The sequence below is a fragment of the Phoenix dactylifera genome, chromosome 10, assembly GCF_051530095.1.
Source record: "Phoenix dactylifera cultivar Ajwa chromosome 10, Ajwa_hap1_PhDact_Kaust_v1.1, whole genome shotgun sequence".
Classification (NCBI taxonomy): Eukaryota; Viridiplantae; Streptophyta; class Magnoliopsida; order Arecales; family Arecaceae; genus Phoenix; species Phoenix dactylifera.
In genome coordinates this window covers 15,987,817-16,012,634 of record NC_143199.1, presented here as the reverse complement: position 1 = coordinate 16,012,634, position 24,818 = coordinate 15,987,817, and the positions used below count along the sequence as shown (strand labels likewise).

The 24,818-nt window shown below is 37.9% G+C and overlaps 1 protein-coding gene across 24 annotated transcripts in view; it reads left to right on the top strand.

Annotated features, from left to right (window-relative positions):
• The window catches only part of LOC113461511 (uncharacterized), a 137,457-nt gene that overhangs the window by 42,159 nt on the left and 70,480 nt on the right, over window positions 1-24,818 (top strand). For 18 of the 24 annotated variants that reach the window (XR_016396625.1, XM_089925759.1, XM_089925752.1 and 15 more), the window contains 2 exons: window positions 3,562-3,664; window positions 20,163-20,210. Coding sequence is in view for 19 of the 24 variants with exons in the window: in XM_089925759.1 (XP_089781885.1) it covers window positions 3,562-3,664; window positions 20,163-20,210 (151 nt within the window). In the remaining 5 variants the exon portion in view is untranslated. Of the gene's footprint in view, window positions 1-3,561; window positions 3,665-8,500; window positions 11,274-20,162; window positions 20,211-24,818 lie in introns of those variants that run through there. The other 6 variants (XM_089925758.1, XM_089925756.1, XR_016396624.1 and 3 more) reach the window with 5 other exon arrangements.

Here is a 24,818-nt window from a genome sequence, read left to right as displayed (position 1 = left end):
ATGACCTCGCACGTGCAGTAGGATGCATAGATGTATCAGGTTTCGAGTTGTATACTGAATCCTATTATCCGTAGCAATATGCAGCCTATGACTCATATGAATATGAAAATGGATATGGTACGTCTTAGACATTTTCCAGTGGCTACTATCCTACGTAGCTCGGAGCATCTTACTGGTCGAATTTTGCTGCCGGCATATTCGGATAGGCTACTCCATAGCCGTATTATCAGCTAGAGGACACTTCTTAGAGCTAGAGCTTCAACGAGAGATCTGAGAGTACTTATAACCCGGTGCGCATTCCTTATAGAATGAACGTACAAGACTACGCTGCCACTTGATTAGAGGGGTGGGTTGATGTGCCTCTTGACTATGCTGATGATCCGGATATTTATGAGAGGCATCGCCACTCAATTCGATTTCAGATATCGGTATGTATATTGGACTTTAAATGTATGTAATTAATTGTATTATTTTTTAATTTTTACGTCACTACTTGATTTGAGGATATTTTATGTTGTTCATTGTAGCAGGCAACATCTTACTAATCATTTTATGATTTGCATCATTTTAAAGCAATAAAATGCATAATTTAGGTTAAATCGGGATCATAGAAACATCAAAAAAGCATAAAAAAAATCCAAAAAAAATCAAATTAGTCTTAAAATCATTGAAAAAGTTTTAAAAAGTTATTATCAATTAAATATTCTTGAAAATTCAAAAAAAAATTGGGCGTTCTAGTTCGTGAACCGACATGCCCTATCCGTACCGGTTCGGTACGCTACCAAACTGGTACCGAATTGTGCCGGGTGCCGACCGGTATGGCTCCTGGTACCGGTTCGGTGGATTTTGGTTTGTACCCTTATTTATTAAAAGCATCAAAGATATCCTTATTAAGGTTTTTGATCTCTTTACACTTTTGATTTTTGATGGACTAGTATGGCAGTGTTATATTTAGGTTTACATGCTGAACTTCCCCGAGGTTACTAGTTTCTTTCAATGAAAGTATGACTGCTGATCTTATACCAGTCTCGTGGTTGTGAAAATGTGTAGGTGATGCATGTCAGGACTGCAAATTAACAGAGAGCCTGTAGATTTGATGTTACAAATTAATTTTCTTTCTTTTTCCTTTTAATTATTAGTGTTATTTGTTTGAGTCCACTGTGAGATTGGAGGATCTTGGGCCTAAATTAAAGGAGTGATGAAGTGACGATATGGCATTACTTAAAATAATAGCGTTATCAGCTTTACATTGGTCTTGCGAACTGTGAAAGTTGGCTTGCCCAAAAGGCTGTGCAGAAAGGAGAGAGATGGCTGTCTTCCCTCTCCCTCAGGCTTCCAAATTTAGTTCCAGGTTTCTTTGTTTAAATGAGCCTTTGAATCATGTCAATCTTTTTAGAATATTGGGAACTCAAGAGAGCTTCATCGTCTTCTCCAATGGACATCTGGTTCCCTTTTTGTCTTCTCTTCTCTATTACTATTCGTCGTCTTCTTCTATCCATTACTTGTTGTTTAGTCATTGTTATTGCTGAAATTTTCATCAAAATCTGCTGTTATCCATGTTGGAGTGTTTTTTACGTATATCAACATGATAGGCCATAGTTTTATTACTCATAGGCCATAGATTGATTACTCTATCAATTTTGAATGCTATTTCTGTCTTTTTTCCATGAAATTTCTGAAATTCTCCATGTTGGAATTTAATGACACCAAATAATGTGCTCCTTTTTATTGCAATTATGAATGGGACTTTAGGAAACTTAAGTCTAAGGATCAGATACTTCGGAGGCCTTTGTTGCTTGCTGAAATTTCTGGACAGTTCCTGGAATTTTGTATGAAGTCAAAGTATTACTCATACAGGCTGTTGGTTCCCCTTAGAGCAGAGCAACTGATTCTTTGGTTTTTCCCTGATTTTGAACTGCTTTTGTTGTTCTTCCATTTTTTTGATATTTATTCCTTCCAAACTCATGTATATTTTTTGGCACTTAGAAGCAAGAGAATTGTAGCACCATGGGTATTGATAGATCACAGTTTGATGAACATAAATAATAGCTCACAAATTTTAGAGCTGTGCAGATATACCGAAGGAACTTCTTATGAGGCAAGTAGGTTTTTCAACAGCGTTGAAGTTGATCCTGCTGGAATGGGAGATTCTGCAGTGAAAACATGGCAATTAGAGAAGCCTGTAGTTGAAGAATATATGCTTCCAAAGCAATAATGTAAGATCACTTTATTGATGATCGACAGCTGGAGCAAAAAACACAGGATACGGCAATAAATGAGCCATTGGGGGAGTAACCAGAGGATATAGCTGTTGATGAAAAGACCAACAAAGATCCAACACTTCGAGGATCCCTTCATTGTTGATTCTTCTGTTTCATTGTTGTATGTCATCCATATCATCCAATAGATGATTGGAAGTCTCAATATTGTTTATAGACATGCTTCAAAACCACCATCAGATGGTTTAAATGCTAGGATGACTTTTGTTGGTCTGCATCATCAAGTTCTGTAGATCCAACTGAGGAATAGAACATGTAACACTACCAATTATATTGCAAGGACAAGATTTGTAAAGAGGAAGCAATTGATGCATTTGAGGACTGTTAATCAACAGATTGCCTTTATATTTCCTTATATCCATTAATTTTGTTTATTTTTCCTTTATTGGTTCTTGATTTGCAGTTTTCATAGGTCTTGGTCTTCCTTTGATTCTATCACAGCCACTGAGATTGAAGAAACTATGAAACCCAAATTAAAGGATTGATTGGGTAATGACATGGCATCTCTTAAAACAACAGCCAGATAAATTTGATATGCAAATTTGTAGTTTGATTTGTAATTAGTTATCATTTTTTTTTGCACAACATTTAAGTACTTACATTTAAAGGTTATAGTTGTAATGTCTCGCCAATACATCTGTATTGTATTTTTGTACAGAGTATTATTGTATATCTCCTATTTTGAATGTCTCACTTACTCTCACCTGTCCATAGTCATTAAAATTATCAGGTTTATGTTATTTGATCTGACACCTTCTACATGGTTGCTTAGCTTATTGCTTGTGCCTCCACTAATAGCATGAATCTCCCTTCTTTGTATGGAAAACGGGAAATGATTGTTGGTTGTGGTTTCTTGAGTTTACTTTTGTTTTTTTTCCAAATCTTCACAACTTCTGGAGCTAGACTAAAATATTTTTGTAACCTCACTAACTTTTATAGACCATATGAACCTCAGGCCAAATATTTTATGAAATTATGTGTGGATAATGAACTTAGTACTTGGGGTAAATCTAATAGTTTTCCACTCTGTATTAAGAAGATGTCTTTGAATAGGATAATTGTGAGAATTTTCATCAACTAAATAGCCAACCTGAAATATTAAGCTCTTCACATTTTTATATATGTGTATTTTCTTGCATATTTTTTGGTTATGAATTAACCTTTTTAGGCATTACCTTCTGCACTCAATATTGAATAATATTAGCAAATTGTCATCATTATTCCTAGGAATGCATTAGGTTCCATCTCCAACTATTGATCCATTTTTTTTGGATATTTGTAGGCAAAAGAAGATGGGGATAAGCCAGGGCTGGAGGCTATGTTGCAAAAAGTCTTGCAAGTATATGCCTCCAAAATTCTTCGAAAACGTAGTTATGCATACAAAGGTGAAGATATTTAGTTTGTTTTGTTCTGTTTGTTAATTCTAGATTATTTTCTTTTCCTATTCACCTCACTATATATGGGATGATCCCAAGGTCCGCCGTACCGGTACCGGTCCGGTACGTACCGGCCGGTATCGGTACAGTACCGGCCGGTATCGCGAGCCAAAAACCACAGCGCCTCGTGCTGTGGCTGGTTCGCACAAGAAAACCGGTTCCGGTACCGGTCCAGGACCGGACCGGTACGTACCGGCCCGTACCGGCCGGTACGGGCCGGTACGGCATTCCATGGATGATCCCCTTATTTTTTCTATAATATCATAATGGTAGTTACTCCAATGATACGTATGAAAACCACCAAAAAGTTCAAATGCATGGCTAGATAATGTTGTATGAAAAATTTAGAGTAGAGAGTAAGTTGCTGTTAGTGCATTGATTTTGTGCGCTAGCTTGATTGACATTGCTGGCATTGTAATAAAACAAGGTTCGCCGGACCGACCGTACCGACGTACCGGTGAGCACCGGTACCGGTTGGAACCGGTACCGAACCGGAGACGTTCTCGCGCGCGGACGTGAAAAAAAACAAACAAAAAAAAAAAAACAACGCATCCGCGCGTGTCCGCGGATGCGTTAAGTGCCACAAAAATGCCACTTTGTGGCACTAAATGGCCCACGCGGGCTGGCAGCCCGCGTGGGGCTGCCCGCGTGGGCACGCTGCCCCACGTTGCCCCACACGGACGCGCGCGGACGCGTTAAATGCCACAGAGTAGCATTAAAAATGCCACTCTGTGGCATTAAGTGGCCCACGTGGTCTATGCCCCGCGCGCGGGGCGCGCTGCCCCGCGTGCGGGTGCGCGGGGAACAAGTAATTGGGCCGGTGCGAACCGGCCCGGTTGGCACTGGTACAAGTACGGAACCAATCGGGTCGGAACCGTTTTTATACGCTGTACCGTACCGGTGCACGTCTGCACCGGTTCGGTACAGGCTGAACCGACCAGTTTCAGTCGGTTCAGCATACCTTGAATAAACATGTCATGTCAAGCTTTAAATTGGACCTTTTGCATGCTAGAATTAATTGTTAGAATTCCTTCATCTTTGAAAAGTGGAAATTGATGAAGAAAAAAGGAAGATTGGATGAGGCCAGCAGGAGATAGAAAATTCTTTAAGCACCCTCGTTCGATTCCACATGCTCCAGTGTTTGAGGTCATTTCTTTCCGACAATCAAACCTTATTGCTTCCTCTTGCATGGTAGTTTTCTTCTGTATATAGAGAGAATAATTCTTAGAGAGAGTGTGCATTAGTCTAAGACTTACTTTTTTGATTGTTGGTTTGATTGAAGGTTCCCATGTTGCCTGGTACCAAGCATACTGCATCAACCTGATAAGGTATGATAAGGGGTGTGGAACTATACCAGCATATGGTACAGTTTTGTCGTGCCTCCAGCAGTTTACCATGTTTGTATGAGGGTGTTCTGCACCATTGCTCATACTAGTAGCTATTGGTACAGGTTCCAGTGTCAAGACTGAAAACCTTGCTCTAATCATCACTTCCTTAGTGTCATAGATAGCCTATTCTAACCTCATTGGGACTTTCCCAATCATAAACTTCAAGTCATTTGAGTACCTAGTCCTTGGGATAAAACATGTAGATTAGATCTTGATGGAATAGAATACATGCGGCTCCATATGATATCTGATAGTTCCCTCCACTACACGATATCCCTTATAGTCCATGGATGATTGTATAACCAGATTTTGTTTTTTCTAGGTAGAGGTCTATAGGAAATTCTGGGCTATAGAATAGGAGGTAGCCCTCCCCTAGTAGCCCTAATTCTCCAACCTTTGATGAAGGCAAGACATAATATCATCTCTACTCTATATTACAATTACCAAGAGATTTTATCAGTAATCTTGCTGGCACCTTCATTTAACTAGATTTTATTCATTTGGTTGTAAATATTTTCACAGGAAGCAACATTGATAAAAAATGTTGTCAACTAGAGTTACCGATAAATTTGGGCTAATTTAATATCAAGAATATTTACTAAGATAATTTAGACACCAAATTTCAACTTTATATTTGCTAAAACCAAGGTTCGCTGTTTCGGTACCGGATCTCATACCAGTGCCACACTAGCACAGTGTCGGTATATAGTACGGATTTTTTTTGGCGTACCAAGTGTTGATATTCCACCTATACCGGGTACCGGTACCGAATCGGTATGGTATGGCACGCCTCGTACCGCCCGATTCGGGCCAGTACGCCGTACCTTGGATAAAACTTTGAATCTTATCATTATATCTACAATTAACTTATAAATTTCTTCTAGGTATTACCATTTGAGAATTACCTTAGATGTGTAATCTGCTACGTTGGCATATAAAGTGACCAAAAGATGTTCTGTAAGATAAGACTCATTTCAAAAGGCCGCTTGGCCTCATAAAAATACCAAATTAAACTCATGAATTGAGGTCATTGTTACCAGAACAAAAGTTGGAAAGAAGCATGAAATGGGTAAATCCATTACTAAAGGTCATCACCAATTCATGTTGCAGTTGTACTATATTTTTTGGGTCATCATAATTTACATATGCAGCAATACAAGGATAAACGAGAAGTCTTGTACAAATGTACAGTTTATCAAGGTATATACACATCAAAAACTCTTCTTAAACTCATGGTAGATAAGATAAAAAGATCTTGCCAAAGAGGAAGACTCCATGACATACTACACATGCCAGCAAGCTGGAGAGTGAAGAAAACATGGAGTGATGAAGCACTGTAAGGAGATAATGATGTCCAATGAACTCGCAATTAATCTCCACATGCTTGGTAAAATTATAGAACAACGAACTGCAAACTCTCAATACCGAATAATACATGCAAGGAGAAATATCAACAATTAGCTCCAATGCTCCATATTATTATATAGATGCTACAGCCAAACTATCAGAAAAGAGGCATTAGCTAGTTTGATGCTTGCTCAACACTTATGGAAGAGAGAACACTTTCTTTTTGGTCTTCTAAGAGATGGGAGGAACTTGCAAGGAAAATATGGTAGGTATTCATGGAATGCAAGATAAAATCAAGTTATAGCATTCTTGAATGGTGAAAAGATGAATGAGAGTGATTGTGGTGGTGACTCAAAATAGCATCATGATTATAAACATATATAAGTAGTTTGTGTGGTGGTAACCGGTAAACATGGTCTAAACTTTGAACTATCGCAACCTGAAATACAAACTTATTCAAATCTTGAGCTATGACCATCATAGATCAAATGGGTGCAAATATAGCAATAATATTAAACATTTCTTAAACAAATGAAATGATCATATGGAGCATAACTAAGTTGTATAAACATTACTACATATTATCATCACCTTCAAGGTCAAAAACAAACAATGCATGCTAATTTGCTGTATAGTTGCTGCCAAGGTATGCCATATCATCCTAAACTAGGTGATACAGGGTGTACCATACCGTACTGGTATCGAATGGGTATGCGGTATGGGAGCCGTATTGACACTCGGTACACCGAATTAGCCCCTATCTCGGGCGTACCAATACAACAATAGGGTGACACCAGTATGTGGCCCAGTACCAAGACGACATACCTCGATTAATGTTGTCCTAATCAAGGTCTGGCGAACCGGGCAATATCAAACGGACCCGGTGTGAAATTGGGTCGGTTCGCCATTTAAATTCACTTCCGGTTCTTATGGGCTGGAATCACAAAGGGACCGGCCAGAACGGTCCTTTTTGGGCCGGAATCGGCCGGTTTGATTTCAACTCAGTGCGAACCGGTCGGTTCGCAAACCGGGTTGACTGTGAGCATTGTGGCATTATTGCCATAGTGCACTGTGGCATGATTGTGGCCACAATCCACCTGATGCCTTTAAAAGGCACTGAAGGCGTTGAAAAGGCTCGAGAAGGCCTTTCCAACGAAATTTGACATAGGCTCCGCCGCTTTTCCTTTTAAAAAACCAACAAACAATACCGATTCAGGCTATCAGAAGGAAGAGCAAAGGCTAAATAAGGTGTATTTCCTCTTTCCTATCTTCTTTTTTCTTGGAGGGTTTGAAAAAATAGCTTAAAAATTACAAAATAAGAGATCATGCCAATTTTTTTGATTTGGAATTAAATTTTTTATATGTTGTAGATCTATGAACGATGTACATGCTGACTTAAAAATTTTTAATTTTTGGATTATATATAATTTTTAAAAATTAAAAATATATATTTGGATTATAAAAAGATAATTTTTTAAAAATAAATAAAAAAATGTAAAAATAGAAACATATTTAGGGGCATGCAAGCTACTCTCTATAAAAATTTGGTGTCCATTCATTTAAGTTTTGATATAATCATGGGCATAGTAATTTAGGCCTAAATTTGAAAAAAAATGAGAAATAAGTAACATTTTCTGCATGCCTGAGGGCCTAGAAAAATATATGTAGCATCCATTATTGGATTCTACATGGATCTGAGCTGAAATTAATTTTTTAAATATTAATATTTAAAAATTAATTTTAAATATAAAAAATAATTTAAAATATATAATTAATACTAAAAATTATAAAAAAATAGTAGTATGTATTACATAATTCAGAAGTAATTTTTGATTTCAAAACCATATTTTTCTAAATTTATGATATATAAATATTTCTTTAAAATTAAAAATTATAAAAAAATATATAAATAAATAAATAATATGAAAAATTAGTGTTATGTATTAGATAAATCAGATATATTTTTTGAGATAAAAAAGTTATGGTCGTCATATTAATATTTTGTTGATTTTAAATAATTGATAAACTGGCGTATTTGATAAATTTGCAGGAATGAAGCTATCAAGAAAAAAGGACTCAGAGCGTGTGATATTGGCTGGGAGCTTGGGCAAATGCTCTCGGGTCGGCATCATTGGCAGTGCAACTAGTGCAACACAGTGTTCAAAAGAGGAGCGGCAATCAGGTTTAAACAACACTTAACTGGTGGTTACTCCAACGTATCTATGTGCCGAAAATACCCACAGGAGGTTCGGTAGCTGATGAAGAAGTATTTCGTTGATTTCAAAGCAGCAAAAAAGAGGGTTGCCAAAAAGACGGTAGAGATGGACCACCGAGCGGTAGAGCCACCTTTCTATTATTCAAGAGAGTTAAAAGAGATGTCTGCTCTAGATAATGAGGCACAAATCTAGGTTGCCATGCAGACGAGCTGGATGATTAGTGATAGCTGGATGAGGTGGCCAGGTATAGGGCTTGATTTGGGTCTTCGTACGAGTCGGACTCCAGTTCTGCGAGCAGCATGGCATATCCAGAGTTCAGGAGGAGCTCTCCAGTCAGGAAGGTCGTCAGCAAAGGCAGTGGCCAGATTGCATCTATGCTAAAGTCTTTTGGTAGCAAAAAGAAGTCATCTAGAGAGATTCTACCAAGAGCAGCAATCGATGATTTAGATCCAAAGGCCTTTTCTAGCAGAGATTCGATGCAGCAGAGGGTTGACTCAATGCTGAAGAAGGATAAGAAGAAGGATATGTGACGAGCTATTGGATTCTGATTTTAATGTGGCAGACAATACGTAATATAGGTCTGCCATTTTCGCCATACAGGCTGCCAGTCCCGGTGTAGATCCTCCATGCCTGAAGGACATCTACGATGAGCTTATTGACAGTAATAAGGAGCTAGAGAAATGGATTGCCTCCTAAAGAGCAAGTGGCCTACATATGAACTGACTGTGATGTGTGATGGTTGAACCGGTCCTACCAGGCGGAGCATCAACAATTTTTGACATACTGTGACACGAAGACGTTCTTCCACAAGTCGGTTGATGCTTCTAATCAAGTGCACGATGCCACATACATCCTCAAACTTATGAAGAAGGTGATTGATGAGGTAGGAGAGGAGAATATCATCCAAGTCATCAATAATAATGGGCTACAATATAGGGCTGCCAGAGAGATCTTGATGGAGAGGCGGCTATATATTTTCTGGACCCCATATGTGGCACATTGTATTGATCTCATGTTGATGGACATTGTGAAGATTCGTGGGGTGAAATAGACAGTGGAGACAGCCCAAACCATGACTTGGTATATTATGACTATATCTGGGTCCTTTCAATGATGAGGAGGTATGCAGGGAAAGAAATTTTGAGATTAGGAGTCACACGATTTGCTACCAACTACGTTGTACTTGTTAATCTTTTTGAAAAGAAAGCAGCCCTACATCAGATATTTGTTAGTCCCAGGTGGCAGAAAAGTAGATATGCCCAGTATGGCACTGAAGAGAGCAGCGTTGAAGACTTGGATGAGGCAGAATTCTGGCAGCGGGCCACTGCAATAGTGAAGGCTATCAGACCATTGTATGAAGTGCTTAGGGCCGTGGATAGCAAGAAATACCCCCAAATAGTCTTCCTGTATCACATGATGGAGAGGACAAAGGCTCAAATCATTGAGGCAGATCCAGCCCATGCCTAGAAGTACACAGCATCATTGAGTGGCGGTGGGACTACCAAATGGGTAGGAACTTGCATCTAACAGGTAAGCAAGAACATTGCAAATTAGACTACTCCTGTATTTGTATAATTTTACTAAGACGGTCTCCTCTATGTGTAACATACTACCGAACCCTCGGTTCCAGTACAACATAACTGTAATTGGTATGGATGACAAACTTCTGGCCGTTCTGCATAATGTCATTTACAAGATGGAGCATGTTTCAGTAACTTAACTTAAGTAACATGTGTAAGTTAACTGGTATTTTCTATTATTAACATAGTACAACATGGTTCTTTTTCACAGACCAAATTATTTAGAGAGGGCAATGACAGCTTTGGGCAATGACAGCTTTGGACAGCGAGCAGCTGTCGTAAGTAAGAAAAGTATGAATCCAGATATGTTATACATCAGGAGAATATTTACCTGGCATTAGATGATTACTAATATGGTACTATCTTATATTTATTTTTTTTCAATATTTTTGTAGTTGAATGGTGGATTCATTTTGGATTGTCTGCGAAAAATCTTAAGCGAGTAGCTATCCGGATTCTCTCCAAGACGATCTCTTCGAGTGGCTGTGAGCGCAACTGGTCTACCTTCGCCCTCATCCACAGCAAACAGAGGAACCATTTGACACAGAAGTGCCTCAATGACCTTGTATATGTTTACTACAATCTGAGATTGAGGCTAAAGGGCATTCAGAAGGAAGTAGAGCTCAAGTATACAGATTCGAACTATAGTGCTTTTGTTGATGATGAGGATGATCCTATGATCGAATGGCTTATGGGCTAACAGTAGGAGCAGGAGCCGAAGCTTGATGAGCCAGAAACGCCTCCACAACCGGCCAGCTTCGTAGCCAGCGAGGCTAGAGTCGAAGGTAGGGCAATAGGCTGAGCGCATTATTCCATGCATTTCTACAGCTGATCAGCCATAGCCATAAGAGAGCCAGTCACTACATGACTCTTTATCTGAGACATGCTCTTAGTGATATGATCAAGAGATGTTTAGATAAGGCCACTATGCTATCCGATCGACTCGGTCAGGAGGACGACATAGCCAGGCAGAAAGGGGGCACGAAGGATAAGAGGACAACTGCCCAGCACACAAAAAAAAATAAAAGGCACTTGCACCCCAAATGAGAGTGTTGAGGAGTTTTGGAGTAGTAGTGATGACAGTTTTGGTGGTCATGGATCTATTGGCAATGGAGGGAGTGAAAGACAACAGACACTATTTATGAGATAGCCGTAGGGTAGTATTCGATACACCGATGAGTTCTAGTTTACGCATGCTAAACAGAATAGGGACTATGGTGTACGATCTGGTAGAGCCCGCGAGGATACGGTTACATATAGAAGACGGGCTCATCGAGGTCATTGAGGAGGACACGATGCAGCTGCAGATAACCTCACATATGGAGTAGAATCCATAGACGTATCAGGTTTCGAATCGTATACTGAATCCTATTATTCACAGCCACAAGCAGCCTATGACCTATATAGATACGGATATGGATTTGGTGCGTCTGAGACATCTTCCGGTGGTTACTACCCTACGCAGTTAGAAGCATCTCACGGGTCGAATTTTGCTGCCAGCATATTCGGATGGTTCGCTCCACAGTCGTATTATCAGTCAGAGGACACCTCTTACAGCCAGAGCTTCAGCGAAAGATCCGAGTGTGCTTATAATCTGGCCCGCGTTTCTTATGGAATGAACGTATAAGATTGCAACGCCGCTTGGTTAGAGAGGTGGGTTGATGTGCCTCCTGACTATACTTATGATCTGGATATCTATGAGAGTCATCGCTACTTGATCCGATTTTAGATATCAATATATATGTTGTACATTAAATGTATATAAGTGATTGTATTAGTTTATGTTATTCACGTCACTACTTAAATTGAGAATATTTTATGTCGTTTCTTATAGCATGCAACATCTTACTAATCATTTTATGGTTTGTATAATTTTAAAACAATAAAATGCATCGTTGGTTAAATCGGGATCTTAAGAACATCAAAAAATATCAAAAAATATCAAGAAAACACCAAAAAAACATCAAATTATACTTAAAATCATTGAAAAACTTCAAAAAGAGTGATTACTAATTAAATATTTTTGAAAAGTAAAAAAAATTAGGCGTGCCGATACAGTACCAGCATGCCCTAGCCGTATCAGTTTCGGTTCTGTATCGAACCGGTACCGAACCGTACCGATCGCCGACCGATCGCCGATCGGTACAAGTTTCGGTACCAGTCCTAATGGTGACTAGATCCCACAATGCATCTTCATAACTGATTCTTTATCAATTCCTCTTTACTTTACAATTCAGTCCGACTTTCATCCTTTGCTTTGATAGGTTTAGTAATAATTGAGAGTGAGCAACCCAGCTCAATAAACAACTTCCCCATAGTCTAAGGAATTTATGTTTTAACTGAATAAATAGTATGTAGTATATATCTTATGAATAAGATTTAGAGAAATGTTCAAGCAAAGGTTCCATAAGACTATATTAAGCAAATTATTGAAATTAAAACTTTAGAACTTAACTTAACTAAGCCTTAATTCCAAACTAGTTAGGGTTGGCTACATGAATCCTTTTCTTTATTCTACTCGATTTAGGGCCATACTTTTTGAAAGATGTTGATATATCAACTCCTTCTTTACTACTATATCTAAGGTTCGCCATCTGGGTACTGGACCTTATATCGGTGCCACACTAGCACAGTGTCGGTACGGTATGATATGAAATTTTTTTGGCATACCGAGTATCGGTATGCCACTTGTACCGGGTACCAGTACCAAACTGGTACGATACGGAATGCCCCATACTGCCCGGTTCAGGCCGATACGGCATACCTTGACTACATCATATATAATTTTCGGTCTCCCTTAACCCTCTTCATTCCTTCTACATATATCAAATCACTCCTTGATGCTGGTGCATCCTTCGATCTACGTTGTACATGTCCAAACCATCTAAGTCATATGAAAAGAGCAAAAAATTTTGGGAGAATATCTTAGCTAATTAACATAAATCATATTTTCTTATTAGAAAATTCATAGTTTGTTCTTTCTACCCTCCAGGACACAAATTCTCCTTGCTATTGTAGATGAGGCTGATAAAATTCTCACTTGGTAAATCGGTTGAGGCCACACAAATCCTTAATAGTAATTTTATTGCCCAGGTAAGGCCAGATAATCCTCAATGTGCCCATTTACCACTGTGTTAAGGGTCCATTTAAATCTTCATCCATAATTTGAATGCAGCCGCATATACCATGGGTCCGAAGAAATTTTCATCAATAATAGAAAATGAGGCCGAAGATGCCACCTGGCTAGAGGTCAGCATAGATATCTTTCATGTATGATACTAGTTTTTAGTTTTGAAAGGATTGCAAATGAATACAAAATGGAATACTTATCAGAAAACTCCAAATGGAAGCAATTGTATCTAAGAGATTCTCACAAAAATATATTCTGAAGTTGATATAGACACACATACATATATAAACACGCACACATACATACATACCCACAAATATATGTATAGATGTGTTAAAAATAGTTATGGGAAACTTATTTGATTTCAACATTTATGCATAGACACCAAAGAATAATTCAGGTTAACAGGGTGTCAAATTTCCCCAGGACAATAAGTCAAGATCTTTGTAACTAATTATAAATTTTAAAATGTAGAGTAACTTTAGAATACAAAATGAATTATCGGGTCAAAATTCCAAAGAAAGCCCTAAATGTTGAGGACTAAGTACTATTTTAGCCTATCAAAATAAACTTAATTCAGAAATTCAAAATACAAATTTTCTCGCAACATGCATAGGCAAAAAAGAACTTGGGTTCTAGGGTTTCAAAGGACCTTTCGGAACTTGCTGAGTTTTAGGGTTTCAGAGGGGTACTTTGGATTAAGAATTGTAATAAGAGTTACAAAGAATATACTCTAACTTGAAATTCAATAGGTGATATATTAATTCGCATAGAGGAAACCCTAGAATCTGAAATTTGGCTTGAGATGGAAGACATCTAAGCTTGAAAAGAACTTTAAGGCTCAGGAGACCACTTAAATTCTCATGGAAAAGTTACTTATAAAATAATGCTAAAAGAATGTCCAAGTTCCTCTTCTTCTTCCTCTTTGTTCACCTTCCTTTTCTTCCTCTTCCTTGTCTGGTCCTACTTGCCTGTATTTATAGGTTGGTAGGCTGGCTAAGCAAGTGGGGCCGACCATGTGAATTGACCTACTTAGGTTGGTTGCCTAATTAAGTCAGTTCCTTAAGTAAGTAGATTAGTTGGTGTAAAGGGGTCAAATAGTGGGCATAAAGGGGTCAACATATTCCATGTAAATAAAGAAGTATCTCTTATTGGAGTTAATAAAAATTCTTAAAAAAAATCAAATGACTTTAGATTAAAAAGTTGGTTTCTTATTTTTAGTTCAAATTCCAGATTTTCATCATCGGGTCAAAATTTCAACTTTCAAATATGAAGCTGTTTAAATCTTAAAATCTCATAAATATCATTATACCCAAACCTCGACGAAACCCAAAAGTCCAGCTAGAATAGTCTTGTAAACTAGTCTTTAAAGCACACAATCTATTTTAGTATTTTTCAACACTTAGAATACTGATAGAAGGTTTATCTTTCAATCTTCCATGCATCTAGACATGCTTGTCTAAGTACATTATGGCTATTATATGAAGCTTCATGCGAAACTCGAAACAGAATCCATGCTTTTCTATTTTGCTTAGAATCAATTCAAAACAATCAATTCAAATTGGAATATGTTCAATTTATGGAGCTAGATTTATTATATATGGGCTGTTCATGTTTTCACCTTTCTTATCATTTTTTTCATTTCATTAATGTTGGGAAGCATTTTTTTTCTAGATTAAATTAGATATTTCAAGCATTTGATGGGTAAAATGCATTATGAATTTGTATTTTAAAAATATTTAAAAGGATATTTGAGTCATTTTCTACCTACTAATATCGCATTGCCATCAAACATTAAATGATATATTAAACTGTCAACATGATTTACTTTTCGTACATTGTACATTTTTAGAATATAACATTTTGTTTAATCCAGTGCAAAAAACACAAAAGGGACATTTCAAATATAGTAGGGTAGACAATATAATTAAAATACCTAATTCTTTTCTTAAATTATTTTGCTTTTCTTTATTTTTTTATTTTTGTACTTATAATTGATGTCTTCTAGGTTTCTTTAGAATTTTTATCTGAACTTGCAAAAACTGCAATTGAAACCACTGAAATTGTCGAAAAACAAATTCATCTTTTATGCGCAAAGCACAATCAAAACTGAGATTTTGATCCTTGTAGGCAAACGTGACCATATATACTCATGACAAAGTAATTTTCAAAGATGGATGGACTAACCAAACTCCTAGAAAGCTAATGGTAGTTGATAGGATTTGAAAAAGCTTTACCATCTCATGTTTCTTTAAACAAAGCTTAGCGACTGGTAAAAATGGTTTTGGCATCAAGCCAGTGGGCTCTTCATAACACATCAGCAATGTACTTTTACAAAAGAAAGATGTAGGCAACTGAACAATAGGCAACCTCAAGATCCTAACACAGTAAAGGGCAGTGGATTCTTATGCCAAATCAGTGATACAGGTGGACCTTGATTAACTTTATTTTATTGGGCAAATGGAAAATTTTAATCATGTTAAGTGTACATATTTTAGAAGTTGTGCAAACCAACATGGTATGATTGTTAAATTTACCTAACATAAAATTTGTTGTTAAAACCTTTCGTAATTTCTCTAACTAGCATGAGGAGCATATTGAGTGTGCCAGCAAAATATAAACCTAAAGAAAATCACCGTGTCACATACATCTTTATGTCTAGGTTGTAAAAGGGGCAGTTATGACTTGTGGAAGCGACACTGATCAGCTGAAAGCTGGCCTTCATGGTAAATGGAGGAATGATCTTACAATTTGCACTATGCTTTTGAGTAAAAGCCAAGAGACACCATTAGAAATGCTTGATCATTCTGTTGGAGTGAGTCTTTTACACAGTAAAGTCACTTTACTATAGAGGATCTTGTTGAACTGGGACTCTTCATGTCTGCAAGTACAGAAGAGCCATAATAGTTGAGTACACCATCGTCTGTATTTCGAACTCTTAAACAAATACAGAATAGCCATATTGATGGGGATACAACTTATTATAGTAGCTTTTAATGGAAAAGGATCACTGCAGTGAAGCACTAATGACCGTATGAGTTGGTCATGGTGGTAGTCAGGAAAGTCAGAACAATGCTAATGCTGATAATACCACAGCAGGTAGGGTAGGAACATAGAGGAAGAGCCAAGTAGGTAGGTCCATCTTTCTGAGAACCGCTGATTTGGAACAACGTGTGGCACCATTGTGGATGCATTAACACACTAATACTCGGCCTAGAGTTTGAGCAATGGAAGATCGGGCAAGAGATGAATGGTCTAAATAAGGGTATCAGGATAAGGGGAAAGCATGAGCTCAAGGTGAAGCACAGAATTCAACCAAAGAATAAAGAGGTCACAGAAGGTGAGATGATTGTAGAAACTGCTAGAGGATATGGAAGAGAGGAAGCTCAAATAAAGGAAGGTGCTTAAAAATGTTATTTCATAGTCATCTAAATGTATATAAATAGGATGATGTCACCATGTCATTTTGCTTAACATTATTGGCTAAACAGACACACAAGTAAGGAGCCATAAGCTAGTTTTCTCATAGGATTGAAGAATGATAGTTGAACAAGCAAAATACCTAATTCTTTTCTTAAATTATTTTGCTTTTCTTTATTTTTTTATTTTTGTACTTATAATTGATGTCTTCTAGGTTTCTTTAGAATTTTTATCTGAAGTTGCAAAAACTGCAATTGAAACCACTGAAATTGTCGAAAAACAAATTCATCTTTTATGCGCAAATCACAATCAAAGCTGAGATTTTGATCCTTGTAGGCAAACGTGACCATTTATACTCATGACAAAGTAATTTTCAAAGATGGATGGACTAACCAAACTCCTAGAAAGCTAATGGTAGTTGATAGGATTTGAAAAAGCTTTACCATCTCATGTTTCTTTAAACAAAGCTTAGCGACTGGTAAAAATGGTTTTGGCATCAAGCCAGTGGGCTCTTCATAACACATCAGCAATGTACTTTTACAAAAGAAAGATGTAGGCAACTGAACAATAGGCAACCTCAAGATCCTAACACAGTAAAGGGCAGTGGATTCTTATGCCAAATCAGTGATACAGGTGGACCTTGATTAACTTTATTTTATTGGGCAAATGGAAAATTTTAATCATGTTAAGTGTACATATTTTAGAAGTTGTGCAAACCAACATGGTATGATTGTTAAATTTACCTAACATAAAATTTGTTGTTAAAACCTTTCGTAATTTCTCTAACTAGCATGAGGAGCATATTGAGTGTGCCAGCAAAATATAAACCTAAAGAAAATCACCGTGTCACATACATCTTTATGTCTAGGTTGTAAAAGGGGCAGTTATGACTTGTGGAAGCGACACTGATCAGCTGAAAGCTGGCCTTCATGGTAAATGGAGGAATGATCTTACAATTTGCACTATGCTTTTGAGTAAAAGCCAAGAGACACCATTAGAAATGCTTGATCATTCTGTTGGAGTGAGTCTTTTACACAGTAAAGTCACTTTACTAGAGAGGATCTTGTTGAACTGGGACTCTTCATGTCTGCAAGTACAGAAGAGCCATAATAGTTGAGTACACCATCGTCTGTATTTCGAACTCTTAAACAAATACAGAATAGCCATATTGATGGAGATACAACTTATTATAGTAGCTTTTAATGGAAAAGGATCACTGCAGTGAAGCACTAATGACCGTATGAGTTGGTCATGGTGGTAGTCAGGAAAGTCAGAACAATGCTAATGCTGATAATACCACAGCAGGTAGGGTAGGAACATAGAGGAAAAGCCAAGTAGGTAGGTCCATCTTTCTGAGAACCTCTGATTTGGAACAACGTGTGGCACCATTGTGGATGCATTAACACACTAATACTTGGCCTAGAGTTTGAGCAATGGAAGATCGGGCAAGAGATGAATGGTCTAAATAAGGGTATCAGGATAAGGGGAAAGCATGAGCTCAAGGTGAAGCACAGAATTCAACCAAAGAATAAAGAGGTCACAGAAGGTGAGATGATTGTAGAAATTGCTAGAGGATATGGAAGAGAGGAAGCTCAAATAAAGGAAGGTGCTTAAAAATGTTATTTCATAGTCATCTAAATGTATATAAATAGGATGATGTCACCATGTCATTTTGCTTAACATTATTGGCTAAACAGACACACAAGTAAGGAGCCATAAGCTAGTTTTCTCATAGGATTGAAGAATGATAGTTGAACAAGCATAAAACATGAAGATCATAGTATGGAGACCAGGGGAGATGGGATGCTGCTGCTGACCTTAGAAGGTTTAATAGATAATCCACGTTCAGTATAGCTATCACTTGAAACTAGATATGAACACTGTAGGTCATTCATGAAGGATTTCAGCAGCACTGAGCAGTGTGATTGTATCAATTTTTGGCAGGTTCTTAGCTGCAGATGATCAGGTCTTTGGATTGGAGATAGATAGTGTTTTAATGTTAGATGGCAAGTGTACTGCTATGATGAAGACATGTAGATGGTCAAATCTAAGGTATAAATCAATGTTGGAAGAGCCAATAGTTCACAGAGGCTTTACAACATGTGTAAAGAAAAGAAGCTAAATTGTGGAGCTTAAACAGAACTTAAAGACAGGCATGAAAGATTCCAAATCTGCAATGCTTTACTAGAAGGTGTCAGTAGCCTAATATATAGCAGGCATATAGGTTATCTAAAACAACTGTTGCATGTAGATGCATGATATTACAAATAGACTAAAATATGTAATACTATACCGAGTATTATCTCTAATAGTATGAGAAGAAAGGGAAAATCGAGAGGGTAGGGATAAATTTACCAAAATTAAATGAGAAGAGTTAAAAAAGGAACAAGAAAAGGGTATTGGAAGAGAAAAATGCAACCGTACCAATTTCTAGAAAGAGAATGGTTCCCTGCTTTCTGTTCAGTTTTGTGAGAGAATTTGGTGAAAAATGGAGAGGACAAGAAAGATAATGAATTCTGAATATTAAAGAAAATATCGAAGCCCCTTCATCAGATATGCAAAAATGGATATATTCACACCTTCTTAACCAAGCCCTAAAGCTAACTGTTAATTTGGAACAAAAACATCCTAAGAAGCAGTTCCAGAAAAGAGAAACAGAATCAAGAAAGCATGTGAAAGAGAATCAATAGTAGGCCTGGCATCATTCTCTTCAGTTGGGAAAGGACCTTAGTGGGTAAAGTAGTGGCACTACTCTTCCTTTATGAATCTTGCATCTCATTAAGCTTCATGGCCAATCTGTTGATATCATTGGCCATATCATTTATCATTACTATATTTTCTAAGTGTACTATTCATTATTTGCCTTTGAAAGTACTCCTTGAGTTCAGTCTGGAGAGAGTGGACTTTCAGGTTCATTAAAAGATAAGTTGTAATTTGAGTGCGATCAGATGAGCATACTCCATTATTTCTGCTGTTGCATTAACTTTAGTAAAAAGTTTATGATAAGATGGATCTTGTTCAGTCATTTTGCATTTACGGAAACTCTCATGAGCAGCAAACAAGCTACAAACCCACAAAATTATTTCAAATTATGCTTCATAATTTGCCTTGGCAAGTCTTTAATCACATTCATGACACTCTTCTTCATTCATATATATTTATACTAGAGGGAATTTTTGGTTCATGCTGGCTTATGTTAAAGCTCAGGCAGGTCTTCTAGTTATTGCTGCAGAACTTGTTTCTTATTAATTATTGGTTTGATTTCTTTCAGTCTTACGATAACTTGTAAATTATTTAAATGGTGAGATACATCTAGTTAAATTGACTTTTCTGAAGCAGAGTATTCAAATTGTTTTTCTTATGCAGGTGGAGAAGTTTTGGCAGCAGAGAAGTTTCTTGAATCTATAATCGAAGGTAACCTATCTGAAAGACAATTTATTCGCATACTTTAGACAAATTAACAATATATAGATCCTGGGTTAACAAAATCAGATTGCACAGCTCTACCATTTTGCTTTACATGCTTGGAAATATATATTATCAACAAATATCATCATAATTATCTTCCCTTGACATCTATTCGACGGTGGCTTCATGTATATTAGTTCTCCAGTGGTTCTTGTTCAGAACTGTTCCCTCCATTGAAGTTTGCTCGTAAATCCCTTCAGAATTTGGTCTCAATTCTCTGTTAGTCCTCATTTATATACTACTCAATATGGCCAATCTGGCCCTATAAAGCCAGAAACTATAAGAGTGTGCATGAGGAAGTGAAAGTGAACTCGGGAATTAATATCTTCATATGCAAGGTGATGCAAGATTGTCTATGCATGGGCATATATAAGGGTTTAGGATAGGTTTTGAGACCTATAGATTGCTGGAAATTTAGATTAAGATTTGAGTACTTGATGTAATTGTACTAGAAAGGTAACGAGTTTAAAGGAAAAAGGAATGCATGGTTATTATCTAACCTAGGGTTTAGGTATATGGATATGGATCTATAAGGGTTTAGGATGGGTTTTGAGACCTATGGATTTCTGGAAATTTAGATTAAGACTTGAGTACATGATAAAATCAAACCAGAAAGGCAATGATTTTAAAGAAAAACAAGCAATATGTGGCTATTATCTAACCTAGGGTTTAGAATTCTATGGTTTAAATTGAATTTTTTAAGAATTTATGCAATTGAATAATTGAAATCAAATTCCTAGAAATCAAATGCTTGATGGGAGTAAATTTGATATGTATATGAGATCAAAGATCTCTGGAAATAAAATACATTTTTGATTACAATGATTATGAGAAAGGTAAACTAGGAAAGGAATGAAATAAGAAAAAGGGGAAAGGGAAGAGGAAGAATAATTCCAGACTCACTCCAAGACTTATGAATCACACTTAGCATTTGAAATCTGGGTCTTACACCTCCATTGTGGAATCATATCACAAGAAAAAAAAACTAGAGATATCCTTTCTTCATTAATCAATCATCAAAATTTATTACCTCAAACCTAAGAAGATTGAGATACAAAATGTAGTAGGCTTGGCTGGAGGGAAAATGAAATTACTAGCTCATCATTGACAAGGCTTTTTGAAATTGCATATGTTAGTTTTGTATATAGTCTAATCAACAGCTAATGGTGAAGTTCTTAGAGGGTGATGTGTAGATGATAATAGTGGTGGTCTTAGGTCCACCTTTTCAAAATCTGAAGCATGCCTCTTTGTGGTGATCTTTTCTGTTCCTAGTGAAAAGACCATTAAGAACCAAGTGAGGGACCTAGAACAGGTCCGTAATCTTGGTACTAGGTACTGTACTAGTACGTTACTGGTTCAGAGTAGTAGGTCAGTATATTATGATATGCAAACATACTGAGACAGATTCCAACCCCTTTTTCTCACTTTTTATTATGGCATTTTCTGAAACCGAACGGTATGGGTTGGTACGAGTCAGTATGGTATCGTACGCATTCCGATTTTGGGTGGTATTCGGCGATACGCTATGGTTCAACTTGATTTAGGATAGTATGGGTCGGTATGGTTTGTTTCGAGGCCTCTACCTACCCAAATGGTGTTTTCATGTTGTTTCTGCCCCTGCATGGTTGGTACGCCTTGAACTAGGCGATTATGGATGGTACATCAAACATTAAGAAGTCTAGATGTACTGGCTAGCACAAATAGCAACCAAAGATGGGTGAACCTGATAGGTCCTTTGCTACTAGCCAGAAATAATTGACTCAAGATGTTATCATGAATTATGATGGAGTGGCTGTCCATGAAGAGTCTGAAGCTCAAAGTTGAGTTACATTAGAAACTGGAAAAGCTGCTAACAATCATGAAATCGTTGGTTCTTGACCTGGCTAGGAGGAGAGATGATTCTATTTCCATGTTGCTCACTCCAAATATCAGGACATCAATGGATAGAACTTTCAGATCAACTGTTGACCTTAAGATGCAGGTAAGCAATTAAGAGTAGTTGCTACTCATGAGACATAGTGAATGTAGACCTCGTAAGCAACTCTATATTTCCTGAGTTCTCCAAATACTGGAAATTTGCAATTAAATGGATGCCTCTATTAATGTCATCGGATATGAGCAAATCCTTTAATCTTGTGTCTGTCACTTGAAGTGGATTGTTTAGTAGATCCAAATACCACTTAAAGTAGTAGTTGAGGAAGGCTTTGGATTAGAGGCGTTGAACATGTTCCTATGGGTAACATCCAATAAGATGGCCATGAAAGATCACAAATCCAAACCACCTTGTTGCTCCGGCAAATGAGCTAAACTTTCATAGCAGATATGTAACTGTGAGCACTACGCTTGAAAATGAATATCCATCTAGCCCTTGGTTTGCCAAACTGGTACTGAGGTTCGTACTAGCTGGCAACTAGTCCAATACGATACTCGTACAGAACACCTGGCCAAGGTGATAGACAAGGCATGGAGGAGAGGGACAGGAGAAAAGAGAGAGAGAGGATTCACTTGGCCATGAAGATCCTGACATTGTCCTGAGAAAGATAAGCTCAAAAAGGCCGAAGCAACAGATGAGGCCCTTGCTATGGATAGTGGTGTCGTCAGAGGGGTTGCTATGGTTTTCCTCCAGAGAACAGAAGACTATAACCTAGAATAGAGGCCAGAGGAGGAGCTGGGAGAGGAAGATCGGGAGAGAAGAGAGGGGAGAGTGAGGAGTGGAAGAGAGGGAGAGAGAGATAGAGGATGCACCTGGTCACAAAGATCTGGACACCGATCTAAGGAGGATGCACTCGAATAGGCCGAGGAGATGGTCGAGGCCCTCGTTGTGGATGGCGGCATCATTGGAGGGGACATTAGGGTTTTCCTTGGAGAGCGGACCAAAACTCAGAGCAAAGGCTGGAGGAGGAGGTCGGAGAGGAAGATTGGTAGAGAGGAAGAGAGGAGAGTGAGGAGCGGGAGAGGAGGATACAGAGTGAGAGGCGAGAGGGGAGGGAGAGGCGAGAGGGATTTGGGAGAGATCGGGGGATATACTGTTTTATTGGCCAAACATCCATAAGAGTAGCAACTTGGATAGGCCGTATTGGATGGACAGATAACCAAGCCTAACCCAACCAACAATAACCCCAATTGGACCTGACCCAGCCCAACAAAAAGTTTGAACCAGCTAAACTCTGAAAATCCAACTAACAGTTTGAACTATGTTGTGTTAACACTAGTTAATTCAGGTTGGTGTAAGTCTAGATTGAGAGCCTAATTGTAAAAATTCAGATTGGGTTCTCATAGTTCTAAGTCAAAACTTAGAATCGTTTACAAAATTTTGTTGGCTTCTTCCAATCCAAACCCAGCCCACATTAGGCATACATATGTGAGCCTAACCTGACACAAACTATGATTTTGGTTGTGACAGATTCAGGTTAATCCTGCCCAAGTTGCACCCCTATAGGGCATCAAATTAACTCTTCTAATATATTCTCAGAGGGGTTTAAGCAACGATTATTCACAATCAAGGCAAGAATTCTTGTCAAGAGAGCTTCAGGCTTGACTATGCTCAAACCAGCTAATGGTTGGCCATGAGTCTTTAGAATGCTGCACTAGGAGCTCCATAAGCTTCAGTTTAAATTTTAATGGCAGATCGGGCTGGATGAGGGGGGGTCCAATACAAATACTGCCACAGAATATTGCAGCAATCAGTACATGAAAGATTTTGGGCAGATTCTTGCAACTTATTTTGAGCTCCTTTTGACAATCAACCACCCAGGATGGGGTGGAGGATGAAAAACAAACGCCCTTAACAATTCCAGAAGCCAGCAGCCTTCTGGTGGTTGTATAATTGCTGATATTAGCAATCCAGCAACTGACATCAGCTGGAAGGTATTGATTAAAAATAAAAAAGAAGACATCGTCAGGAAGGCTGGAACATGGGTTGCATAAAGTGGTTTTATCCCTATGCTTTTTTGGGGAATAAATGCCTGTATAGAAAATTATGATAGCACAAGTCCTCATTAATAGTATGTGTGGATGATATAAGTATAGATTGTATGAAGATTACATAATATTTGTGTTTAGTGTTTACACTACATCTCAACAACCAAGAAAGTACTATGAGCAAGCGCCACGTAGACCAATTTCGGCAAAGTCAAAAATAGGTGCGAATCACGTGACGCTTACCGAGTTTAATGGAGCGCTTTTAATAAGTTCTACTAAGTGTGAAGGCTTAGACCGAAGGAGGGAACTTCGGCTATGATGTAGATAAGTGGGCCAAAGGATTGAGACTTGACTGTGATTGACTATAAAGCATGTGAAGATGGCCAGTTACGGACCAAGGTGACTGAGTCGGTTTCGGAGATTCCCAAGTGCAGGAGATTGTATTGTAGGCCGAAGTGAGAGAAACGGGCAGCATAAGCCATGACTGATAAGGTGTGACTAATGGCTTGACAGTTAATGGAAGACAACTATGCGATCAAATGTGCGTAGTGGAAGATAACTGTCATTAGTTATGGTGAGTTGCAGTTGACTGAACTACTGGAAGATGTTTCGATCAACACCTGGCCGAAGTTC